Source organism: Scyliorhinus canicula, chromosome 11, assembly GCF_902713615.1.
Source record: "Scyliorhinus canicula chromosome 11, sScyCan1.1, whole genome shotgun sequence".
NCBI classification, from domain to species: domain Eukaryota; kingdom Metazoa; phylum Chordata; class Chondrichthyes; order Carcharhiniformes; family Scyliorhinidae; genus Scyliorhinus; species Scyliorhinus canicula.
In genome coordinates this window covers 13499770-13512568 of record NC_052156.1, presented here as the reverse complement: position 1 = coordinate 13512568, position 12799 = coordinate 13499770, and the positions used below count along the sequence as shown (strand labels likewise).

Sequence of the window (12799 nt, the reverse complement as noted above, 5' to 3'; positions counted from 1 at the left end):
AGCATCCAGGAGGGTTTTCTAGAGCAGTATGTAAATAGTCCAACTCGGGAAGGGGACATACTGGACCCGGTGTTGGGGAATGAGCCCGGCCAGATGGTTGAAGTTTCAGTCGGTGATTACTTTGGGAATAGTGATCACAATTTCGTAAGTTTTAGAATACTCATGGACAAAGACGAGAATGGTCCTAAAGGAAGAGTGCTAAATTGTGGGAAGGCCAACTATGCCAAAATTCAGCAGGAGCTGGGGAATGTGGATTGGGAGCAGCTGTTTGAAGGTAAATCCACAATTGATATGTGGGAGCCTTTTAAAGAGAAGTTGATTAGTGTGCAGGACAGACATGTCCCTGTGAAAATGAGGGATAGAAATGACAAGATTAGGGAACCATGGATGACAGGGGAAATTGTGGGACTAGCTAAGAGGAAAAAGGAAGCATAACGTAAGATCTAGGCGACTGAAGACAGACAAAGCTTTGGAAGAATATCGGGAATGTAGGACCAATCTGAAATGAGGAATCAAGTGGGCCAAAAAGGGTCATGAAATATCTTTAGCAAACAGGGTGAAGGAAATTCCCAAAGCCTTTTATTCACATATCAGGAGCAAGAGGGTAACTAGAGAAAGGGTTGCCCCATTCAAGGACAAAGGAGGAAAGTTATGCGTGGAGTCAAAGAAAATGGGTGAGATTCTTAACGAGTACTTTGCATCGGTATTGACCGAGGAGAGGGACATGACGGATGTTGAGGTTAGGGATAGATGTTTGATTACTCTAGGTCAAGTCGGCATAAGGAGGGAGGATGTGTTGGGTATTCTAAAAGGCATTAAGGTGGACAAGTCCCCAGGTCCAGATGGGATCTATCCCAGGTTACTGAGGGAAGTGAGAGAGGAAATAGCTGGGGCCTCAACAGATATCTTTGCAGCATCCTTGAGCACGGGCGAGGACTGGAGAATTGCTAATATTGTCTCTTTGTTTAAGAAGGGTAGTAGGGATAATTCAGGTAATTATAAACTGGTGAGCCTGACGTCAGTGGTAGGGAAGATGCTGGAGAAGATACTGAAGGATCGGATGTATTCCCATTTGGAAGAAAATGGGCTTATCAGTGATAGGCAACACGGTTTGTGCAGGGAAGGTCATGTCTTACCAACTTAATAGAATTCTGTGAGGAAGTGACAAAGTTGATTGATGAGGGAAGGGCTGTAGATGTCATATGCATGGGCATTTTATAAGGTTCCCCATGGTAGACTGATGGAGAAAGTGAAGTCTCATGGGGGACAGGGTGTACGAGCTAGATGGATAAAGAACTGGCTGGGCAACAGGAGACAGAGAGTAGTAGTGGAAGGGAGTTTCTCAAAATGGAGAACTGTGACCAGTGGCTTTCCACAGGGATCCGTGCTGGGACCACTGTTGTTTGTGATATACATAAATGATCTGGAGGAAGGTATAGATGGTCTGATTAGCAAGTTTGCAGATGACACTAAGATTGGTGGAGTAGCAGATAGTGAAGGGGATTGTCAGAGAATACAGCAGAATATAGATAGATTGGAGAGTTGGGCGGAGAAATGTCAGATGGAGTTCAATCCGGGAAAATGCGAGGTGATGCATTTTGGAAGATCCAATTCAAGAGCTGACTATACAGTCAATGGAAGAGTCCTGGGGACAATTGATGTACAGAGAGATCTGGGAGTTCAGGTCCATTGTACCCTGAAGATGGCTGCGCAGGTCAATAGAGTGGTCAAGAAGGCATACAGCATGCTTTCCTTCATCGGACGGGGTATTGAGTACAAGAGCTAACAGGTCATGTTACAGTTGCATAAAACTTTGGTTCGGCCACATTTGGAATATTGCGTCCAGTTCTGGTCACCACATTACCAAAAGGATGTGGATGCTTTGGAGAAGGTGCAGAGGAGGTTCACAAGGATGTTGCCTGGTATGGAGGGCGCTAGCTATGAAGAGAGGTTGAGTAAATTAGGATTATTTTCATTAGAAAGACGGAGGTTGAGGTCGGACCTCATTGAGGTCTAGAAAATCATGAGCGGTATCGACAGGGTGGATAGCAACAAGCTTCTTCCCAGAGTGGGGGACTCAAATACTCGGGGTCACGAGTTCAAGGTGAGAGGGGAAATGTTTAAGGGAGATATGCTTGGAAAGTTCTTTACGCAGAGGGTGGTGGGTGCCTGGAACACATTGCCGGCGGAGGTGGTAGAGGCGGGCACGATAGCGTAATTTAAGATGCATCTAGACATATACATGAATGGGCAGGGAGCAGAGGGATACAAATCCTTAGAAAATAGGTGACAGTTTTAGATAGAAGATCTGGATTGGTGCAGGCTTGGAGGGCCGAAGGGCCTGTTCCTGTGCTGTAATTTTTCTTTGTTCTTTCTTTGTTCAGCTTGCCAAAGTGAAATGTCCCTGTCTCTTGCTAACTGCCTCCTTCGGACAAGCTTTACAGAGTCGATGGGCCGAATGGCCTCCTTCTGCACTGTAAATTCTATGTAATCTATGAAAGAAAGTCTTAATTTAGCAAGCGAGGCAGGAGGACGTGCAGCTCAGCTTCACATCATGTCCACGAACGTCACTGTTGCCTTTTAGGGAAACATTCACCAGTTTGTAGCTCGCTCAGCGTGACTATCTCTTGGCTCTCTCTTTGGTACGAACAATGACACCAAATCGTTTGGGGAATGCCCCAGAAACAGAATATCTTTGGACATGTCCAAAGGGCAGCACGGTAGCATTGTGGATAGCACAATCGCTTCACAGCTTCAGGGTCCCAGGTTCGATTCCCGGCTTGGGTCACTGTCTGTGCGGAGTCTGCACATCCTCCCCGTGTGTGCGTGGGTTTCCTCCGGGTGCTCCGGTTTCCTCCCACAGTCCAAAGATGTGCAGGTTCGGTGGATTGGCCATGGTAAATTGCCATTAGTGTCCAAAACTGCCCTTAGTGTTGGGCGGGGTTACTGGGTTATGGGGATAGGGTGGAGGTGTTGACCTTGGGTAGGGGGTAGGGTGCTCTTTCCAAGAGCCAGTGCAGACTCGATGGGCCGAATGGCCTCCTTTTGCACTGTAAATTCTATGTAAATAACCATAACATATCTGGATTAAAGGCCAGAGATTTCTGACGGAGCTGAAAAACAGCTGGCTCTATGTCCAATTGGAGGGATGGCTCAGTGGCAAAATGGGTCACCCAACAATGTAAAAGAAAAGAAGAACTTATGATGTGGGCCAGCCCCCCAAAATAAAACACGTTGGTCCCTTATTCTGTCCATTGATGCTTGATGTGGACATGGCTTCCTTCTTCTGGTTCATTCCCATCTTTGCCACCTTGTTTTGAAATTCCTCTGCCCTGAAATGAGGAAACTCCAGAGAGATTAACAGTGCGGCACCTCACCATCCTTCCTGTTGTACTTGAGGTACAGGTGACGTCTGAGAAAGTGGAGGTTCCACACCAGGAAGTGGAGGAGTGGTATGGCGACACAAGCGCCCAGGAAGATGTACCCTGTGGCCTGTCCGGGATGCTCTCCGTAATTTAGTGACCTGTAGATGTACGGCTTTCCCCTACGGCTGGTGCCTCCAGCAGCCCAGTAGATGACAGTAAAGATGATGTACATCAGGTAATAGATAGATGTGTAAATGAAATGGACGAGGTGAATGGGAGCTGCCGTCACAAACAGCTCCACCAGTACAAGCAGTACGTTGATCCCATGCATATTGATGTCAACAGGGTTAATGGATTTCCCTGGCTTATAGACAAATATCCAGTAGGCAACAGAGACGAAAATGGCAGTCACACAGCTTAAATTGAACAGGAACCACTGAATGTTAATTGAGGGATAGAGTGCACGAGGGACTGAATAAAATTCCGTGCGCAAACTCCGAGCTGGGGTCTCATCTTCGGTTTTTGGAACTGCTGATAACAAAGAAAACACAAAGGCATAATCAAAAGTACATCTTGAACTGCTGTTTGACATTTGATAACATAGGGGAAAATCAAAGAAATCTTTTCACTTTCACCGAAACATCTTGCGTTTAACTGGAGATATTGAGCAGTGCGCACATAATGAGGAAATGAGGAAGGCATGTCATCTCCAAAGGGAGATAGGAAAAGAGACAGTCGAAGAAACAACAGGAGAGGGAGAGAGACACACAGTCAGAAATGATATTTTGTGATGCACCATTAATAGTCTGTTAACTATTAAGTTTCTGAATTGTTATGAAGGTTTTGGAGGTGAGAGCAGTAACATCGAGAAAGACAAATTCATAGAGGGACCAATTGGGTTGGAGCAATCAATCTTCATGACACTCGCCGAGAACAGCGCTGGTTTTGCAAATTTCTGCCCCTTTAAAATTGCCGTATTCGTGGGGTACACCGCGCCGAGTATCCACCGCCTCAGACCATCCCCTCCCCGTGATGCTCCGTTACCGACTGGCCGAATTCCCGACGCCGTGGTTCTAACATGGTCCCATCGCCCGTGATCCCCATGTGGCAGCTGCGGACTCAGTCCAGAGCTGCCACAGTCGGGGGAGGGCTGATCGGGGGGGGGGGGGGGCTTCATTCGGGACTGGGGGCCATGTGTGTGGGTGGTCCGGGGCGTGCGAGCGGCCGATGCGGGGCACTATTTTGCTGGTCCAGGTTTTCAGGACGCCGCCACCATCCGCATCCGCGGCCTCTGACCCGGAAGTGCAGGGGGCCGTATCGGCAGCTGGAGCTGTGAACTCCACGATAGCTGCCTGCTGGTCCTCTGAAAGTGAGAGAATCTGTGGCCTTTTGACGGCAGTTTTTCTGGCGTGAAAGACCAGTTTTCACGACGGCGTGGGGGGACAAAGTCCCTGCAACGGAGGACCCAGCCCCACAGTTTTTAAATATTGGGCTGGATTCTCCGTTCGGGAGACTAAGTCCCCCACGCCAGCGTGAAAACGGTGCTGGTTTACACCAGGAAAACTGGCGCAAAACGGCCACGAATTTCCTGCTCCGGGGGGGTGGGCTAGCAGCCAGGCAGTGTAGAGCTCCCAGCTCTAGCAGCCGACATGGCCCGGAGCATTGCCGGGTCCGTGGTCGCGCATACACATGGCGGCGACCTGCAGTGGCCATGCTTCATTTGTGGATGCAGCCTGCGGACCCGGACCACAAATATAGTCCCGTTCTTCGGCCGCTCACCGCCCAAAGCCAGCCGCCCACAGTGCCCCCAGCCCCGAATAAAGCCCCCTCTGCCTGTGGATCGGCCCTCTCTCGACGTGGTGCACCAGACGGTGTCTGAAGCCGCCTTGCTGAGTTCACGACGGGTGATACCACACGTGTCCCACGCTGTCGGGAACTTGGCTGGTCGGGGACGGAGCATCGCGGGGTGGTGCCTGAGGCCATGGTTATGGCGTGCGCTGTACTCCGAGAGTACGCCACTTTTCAGGGGGTGTCATATTGCGAAAGCGGCGCCGCCACCGATTTTGGCGTCATCGGTGATTCTCCGCCCCATCGCCGAACGCGATTTCGGCATCAGGAATCGTAGAATCCAGCCCATTGTTTTTTAAATGTTTAAAATATATTTCAGATTCTATTTTAATTCCATTTGTATGTTCCAATCATTCATTTCAGTCTGTACAGTGTTAATTAAAAATGGAAAACTGGAGTGCATTTTACTTTCTGGTTTACTGTTGGTGAGAATACTTCAATGTGATTGGATCTGCTCGGCTAGGCACCAGATTCAAACTGGCATCACGAAAGGGGGATTTCAGAATATGTTCATCCCTTTGTGGGCAGCTCTATGTGAGGTAAGAGGCAAGCGTCATCGCTCCGTCCGCTAACCACGACATTCGGGTCAATGTCTTACCTGGGCTGCAGCTGGAAATCTCCTCCAACGAGACTACCCTGATGTTCTGCTCTGACCTCTTCCGCTCATGTACCATGTAGCATATCAAATTTACCAATGCCAAGATGAAGTAAATGGTTAGGATGGCATAGCTTTGAATTGTCAGGTAGATCAACCATTTTGGGCTGTTGATCTGGACTGCACTATCGATCAGCCAGTACAGGGTGAATATCACGGTGGCGATTCGGTAACATGAAATAACTGGGTGGAACCCCCACTGAAAGAGAGGGAAGAGAAACATTCAGTCAACATGAACCAAGATCTTCCTTAGGAGGTGAACTCGCGCCGTCAGTAAGGTGGATTGTCACAATCTGGGTGATAATTGTATAATTACTGCCAAATAATGGAAAGGAAGGATGGTCAGGGCGTATAATGGACATGCCTCCACACCCACTTGTTTTCTGTACCCCTCTGGCTACATAAGTTAAAGTTACTCTTTATTTCAACTATCCTCTTTCTTCTGGAAGTGCTGATTCACAATGGGATACAGCACTATTAAAGTACATTGTCAATGTTGCATTTCTTGTATTAGCCTAGACAGTAATGTGGGTGGGTTAGTTTGCATAGGGCTATGAAGGACATGTATCGCAGGAATAGGCCATTTGGCTCAACCAGTCTTTTCTGGGTGTTTATGCCTCAATCACCCCTCCTCTAATCTTTCCTCCTCTAAATCTATCACAGTAACTCTCTCTTCCCTTCTCCCTCATTTGCCTGCCCATCTCCCCGTTAAGTGCATCTATACGATCCGCTTCGACCAATCTCTGTAGTAGCGAGTTCCACAATCTCACCACTACTTTGGGTCAATACATTTGTTCTGATTTCCTCGGACAAGAAGATCCCGCCAGCAGGAATGGCGGGAAAATCCCAGCCTAATATCTTTCCCTGATCACTCCCTTTGTTCGCTACTCTATAGAATTCTCTGGCTGGGTTGAGCCAGTGAGCACTGATATGGCAAGTATCATTCCCAATAACATTTCTTCTTTCACAATAAAATCGGTATTAGTTGGATACGCATGCACTAATCCCTTGAGTTGGCAAACCTGTTCTGTTGGGCTCATTTATAAGGCAAACAATTATTGATGGGGAGTGGGGATTTGAGCATTGGCGAGTTTGAGCCAATGGTGCGACATGAGATTTGAAGATGCATTCACTGACCTTTACCACTCGTGTGAGGGCATTGAACTTCTTGTGACACTGCATCCTGGCTTTACTTGGAAAAAGGCTTCATGACTATCTGGGCTCAATGCCATGACTGAGCCTGGAGGGTATCCTCCAACCCCCCCCCCCCCCCCCCCCCCCCACCTGAATGACAACAGCACTCGCCCTTTCTACCTTTTCCCATTAGATATCCAGCTCAGCGTCTGCAAGCTTGGAACCCACTCTCTCCCATGTTGGTCCATTCTCCACTGTTTGGAGCTCCGATTCACTTCCTGCGCAACTGCTTCAACCACAGTGCATCTCCTCTTTACGGGGGCCGGGCTGGTATTAAACAGCGCTGGCTAACTTTAAGTTGTGTGAGCTCCTTGCCATATTTGGCTCCCCCTGTACTGATGTGAGCGACCGATATACAGTGCGGTTATCACTGGCTGGACATAGTCATTACTCAACTGAGAGGCGAGCTCGGACGTAGTGCACTGCCTGCATTACATTGAATGGGCTCAGGTTAATCGCGAATTGTGACCATCGCAGCTGTTTTCAGGGGCTATCCAGTTGACCTCTCTGTCTCTCCCTGTAGGGCGTGATTCTCGTGCCTCGTTACGCTCTCGCCCGAGCGAAATGAGGCCGGTGAATAGCGGGAGAGGCCGGAAACAAGAAACACACCAGGCGCCAAACAGTTTGTGATGAAATCGGCCCGCTCCCGTTGATGAAATCAGGATCCCACCGTAGCGTGGTGAGAAACCAATTATCACCACTTAAACCCCAGTTCCATACAATTAACGGGAGCCACCCCATATCCAACGGCCTCCTGTCAGTCAGCGGCCTCCCCAGCAAGTGTTCACGCTGGTGCCGATTAGAATTCCTTTTGAAAAAAATGAACCTGGCGGAAGGGCTTCTGCGGGGAGCTGAGGAGGTGAGCAGCCATCTTTGCTCACAGGCAAAGAGCCCGGGGGGCACTGGGCTTGCTGCCCCAATGCTGGTGTGGGGTGGGGGCCCCTCTGCTGGGGGTGGGAGATCCTCTGCAGGAATGGGTGGCCATGGGAAGGGGGGGTGGTGATGGAGGGGAACAACCAGTGGGGGCAACCCTTGCTCCTGTCCATCTGCCCCACTGATCACCCATAACCCCCACCGACTGCCGAGGCCTCTGAAATGAAATGAAATGAAAATTCCTTATTGTCACGAGTAGGCTTCAATGAAGCCACTGTGAAAAGCCCCTAGTCGCCACACTCCGGCGTCTGTCCGGGGAGGCTGATACGGGAATCGAACCGTGCCGCTGGTCCGCTTGGTCTGCTTTAAAAGCCAGCGATTTAGCCCGGTGAGCTAAACCAGCCCCTCTGGCCATGCAGCTGAAAGCTATCACGAATAAGGAATTGGCAACCGTAGTTCAGTGAGTACTTCACACAACCCAAGTGGATCCCTGTGGGTGGGCGGGCCATGTAGCATGTGGGAGTCATTGCCTAGCATCCCAATCAGACCGTGATGCCTGGACAGTGTACCGGAACACCGCGGGAAGCAACACCACGCCCGCAGCAGCCAACACCCGAACACCCAGGGGATGGGGCACAGCTCCGGGGACATATCCACTGCCAGAGGTGGGTGAGTGCCACGGGGAGGGGACCATCCCCTGGTGCAGCGGGTGTCTGGGGTACAGGGTCTGGGGTCTGGTGAGGGGGGCCCGCTGCGGTGGGTGTGCGTGGGCAGAGTGTTCTGGGTGGGGGAGGAGGGGGGGATCAATGGGGGATTGGAGGGTCCCGGGATGGGAGCCACCTCTGTTTGTCAGTCTCACACCCTCTCCCAATTCCTTACAGGTATTGAACGCTATGGCAGGGATGTTGGATGCAGAATTTGCCCGAGTGGTGCTGCTGCTGGCTGGGCGGCCAAACGCCAGAGATGGCGGCGGCGGCAGCGTTAGCAGATGCTCGAGACGGCAGCCCATGTGTTGGACCCTGCCCCACACCCTGAGGACCTGGCTGCCCATCAGGCCAGGGGGGGACCCAGAGGGGGAGTCCCACGATGGTCCAGGGTGTGCAGGCATCACTGTCATTTGAGCAGATGACGGACAGCGCTTGCTGCAGGAGGCTCCGCCTCAATAAGGAGGCGGTGCAACACCTGTGCCATATCCTCGCGGACTTGGCACCACATGAAGGAGGAGGAAGACACCTGCCCCCGGTGGCCGTCATGGTCACTGCATCTCTGAACCTTTAAGCCTCGGGATCATTCCAGGGCTCGAGCAGATACCTGGGATTTCTCACAAGCCAAAGTCCACAGGTCCATCCAACAGGTCACGGATGCCCCGTTTGCCCGCGCAGAAAACGACATCGTCTTTGACATGGACCAAGCCCAGCAAGATGCCCGGGCAGCAGGTTTCTCTGCCATGCCGGGATGCCCCATGTCCTGCGGGTAGTGGATGGCATGTTGCCTTGCTCTCACTGGGCCATCTGGGAGTGCCCTACATGAACAGTAAGGGGTTCCACTCCCTGAACATACAGCTTGTGTGCAACAACCAGATGATGTACGTGTGTGCACGCTTCCCGGGGAGTGTCCATGAGAGCTACATCCTGGGGCAGTTGGCCATCCCCAGCCTCGTCGACGATCAACCCAGGTTGGACGGTTAGCTCTTGGCGGATAAGGGGTACCCGCTGAGGACCTGGCTAATGACGGAGACCAGAGATCGATGGGGAGACCCGGTACAACAAGACCCATGTGGCCACCCGGGTTGTGATTGAGCGGTGCATCGGACTCCTCAAGATGCGATTGCGATGTTTCGACCACTCCGTTGGTGCACTGCAGTACGCCACCCGCCGGATCGCCTGCATTCTGGTGTTTTGCTGTGCCCTCCACAACCTCGCTCAGCAATGGGGTGATGAGCTGGAGGTTGACGATGGGGAACATGTGGCCACCTCCAAGAGGAGGAGGAGGACGGCAAGGATGATGAGCTGCACCGGACCAACAGCCGCTGGAGGGCAAGGCTGGGGAGGAACCTGAGGATCTGTCGGAGGCTGCAGGACAGGCAGAGGCGAGGGCCCGACAAGCCTGGAGGACCAGGGAGGCCCTTATACTTGCCCGATTCACTTAGGATGTGGCCTGGTCCGTCACCCCCCCCCCCCACTCCCATTTCCCATCCTCCCAGCAGATGTGTCACATCACTCCAGTGTGCTACGACTGTGTTGGTACTGTCAGCGGGTCACTGTCGAGGGCAGGGGTGCGATGCCTAGAGAGATTGGCCAAAGGCTTGGAGATCTGCCGCATTGCTGAAGAAAGTAGCAGAGGGATCATATTGGGGCTGGTTTAGCATACTGGGCTAAATCGCTGGCTTTGAAAGCAGACCAGGGCAGGCCAGCAGCACGGTTCAATTTCCGTACCAGCCTCCCTGAACAGGTGCTGGAATGTGGCAACTAGGGGCTTTTCACAGTGACTTCATTTGAAGCCTACTTGTGACAATAAGCGATTTTCATTTCATTTCATACTGGCTGTGCACAAGGGTGTTTATTGTGTAATACAATTCTCTCGATAGTGCACAGCCGTGCCGCCCAGTCCCATGTGCTCGCTGTGAGATGTGGCCTTAACAGTGGGGTGGAACTCAGGGGAGCTGATGGTCACCAACCCTATTCCATGGGATGGGTCCGGGTTGTCGCCCAGCAACCCCTCCTCCCGCCCGATGCCCACAGGGCCCTGGGGTTCACTTTGGGATGGAGGGGCAACTTGTTTGAGCCCCAGCTGCCCCTGCATCATCTGGCTCTGACAGTTCCGACAGTGCCCCATGGTCAGCACCATCGCGTTGATGCCCCCGGAGATGCTTCTCAGTGACTGGGAAAATCTCTGCAGCGCCTCGACCATGACCATCTGAGAGCGGGACATGTCCCGCAGAATCTCATCAAGGTCAGCCTGGTACTGGGTCACATTGCCGGCCACATGTCCTGCTCCCGAGCCTCTGGTACTCCTACGGATCTGCTGGAGTGTCGCTGACACCTCGCTCTGAATGACCCCGGCTGCTCCCTATCGTCTACCTCAGCTCCGCGTAACCCTATACCACAGGCTCAGCATCAGGCTGGGGCCCAGCTGGGTCCTGAGATCCAGCAGCCCTCCGGCTGCTGTCTGGCCTGGGGGTTCCTGCCTCCACCTGATGTGCATCATCAGCAGCGTGGTGCTCTCCAGATTGTGCCCCAGAAGCCTGATCACTGACACATCCCACCGAGGTGTGTGTACCTGCGCTGGTGGAGGGTCGGGTTGACAGCAGTGCTGTGACTATTATGGTGGCATCCTCAGAGCTCTTCTCTGAGGTGTTCTCCTGGGAGTCAGGAGAGGGTGCCGCCCGGGATGGGCCGGCACCGTTGGCTTGAGGACCTGCGGGAGCATGGACAGGTGGTCAGTGGGAGGGATGGGTCAGTCAGTAAGGCAATAAGGTGGGAGTGAGGGGCATTGATGTCTACTAGCTCGTGCTGCCCGGTGTAGGTCATTGTCCTTCTTCCTGCACTGGAGGCAAGTCCTCCTGGTCACACTCAGAGCTCATTACCGCCGCCACCTCGTCCCAGGCAGCACTGGTTGCTTTGAGGATTGATGCGCTATCAATGACCACAGAAACGAGGTGTAGTCCGAACTGAAGGCTTTAATAGAAAAGATGTTTCCCCAGCAGCTCAAGTACAGAAGAGGAAGCTGCAGGGGAAACATGGGCTCTTATACCCCGCCTTACTGGGCGGAGCTACCTTACAATCTGACCAATGGGTTACAGACCATTGGGCCAATGAGCAGCGAGCCTTCTCCACCAATGGTGTCTCGGCATTGCTAGGTACCGTAGTACCTCTAGTCAGACTACCACAAGGTTCACCCTCCTGGCCTCCCCGGCATCTAGCAGCCTCCCCAAGTCAGCATCTCCGAATCTTGGGCCCGGTCTCCTCGGCTCCATTGTTGCGAGCTGGCTGGGGTTGGCTGAACAAGTGCAGCTTGAGTGCTGCTCGACCTTGTTAGCGGGGAGGGGGCGGGTGGGGGGGGGGGCTGGCTATTGCAGTGCCGGCGAATCGGCTGCCGAGCCTTCATTTGTGGCGAGAAGCCCGTGGGGCCTCGTTACGTGGACCAATTAACGTTGGAGAGCTTTGCCGGCCTCGCTGGGCCGAGCGCCGGCAAGCTCGCGGCAATTCCTGCTCGCTAGCGCGCTTCGAAATTGTTCCGGAGAATCGGGCCCGAGGCTTGAAGGCTGATTAATGCAGACCTGCACAGCCACTCTGGCCTGCTTTTAGATTTGCAGATATTTTTTTATTCACTTCTGTGATGTGGGCGTCGCTGGACAGGCCAGCCTTACTAGCTGCTCTTCAGTTAATTACAATCCACAGATGAGTCATATCCTGAGCTACTTACTGTTAAAATGACAGAAATATCACTTCCATCCTACCTGCGACCGAAGAAATAATTGTGGGTTTCGGGCCTTCAGAGAACACTGGCCCAGAGCGAACTCCTTCTTAAAGTGCTTGATCCAAGACGCTCCCATTTTTTTTTTCTACTTCAACGCTGTCGGTCTGCCCTTTATTTCTGGAGAGGATTTCGATTCTGGCAGTTGGAACTTGTTAAGAATGGCTCTACTTTCACTCCAGGAAGTTGCATGATGTTTTCCTCACCCTTCCTGCTAACCTTTCCAGCAAAAACAAAACAGCTTTCAGTTTCAAGCTGAATGTGAAGTAGCAGTGACTCCGAAACAGCAGGAACTTCTCCAGATTGTGTATCGGGGACTTCGGGATCTCACTTAACAGGTTTCTCTGTCCCGCCTTATATTACTAATGTTGGGAGCCGATGTCAAAAT

The 12799-nt window shown here is 52.1% G+C and overlaps 1 protein-coding gene across 1 annotated transcript; it reads right to left on the bottom strand.

Annotated features, from left to right (window-relative positions):
- Window positions 1-3062: 3062 nt before the first annotated feature.
- Window positions 3063-12721, bottom strand: LOC119973658 (protein rolling stone-like). The gene is made up of 3 exons (XM_038812041.1): window positions 12395-12721; window positions 5812-6067; window positions 3063-3896 (listed from the first exon to the last, which is right to left on the bottom strand). Exons 1-3 carry the CDS (start codon window positions 12488-12490, stop codon window positions 3358-3360), a joined length of 891 nt encoding a protein of 296 aa, XP_038667969.1. The 5' UTR covers window positions 12491-12721; the 3' UTR covers window positions 3063-3357.
- Between the last annotated feature and the right edge of the window lie 78 nt (window positions 12722-12799).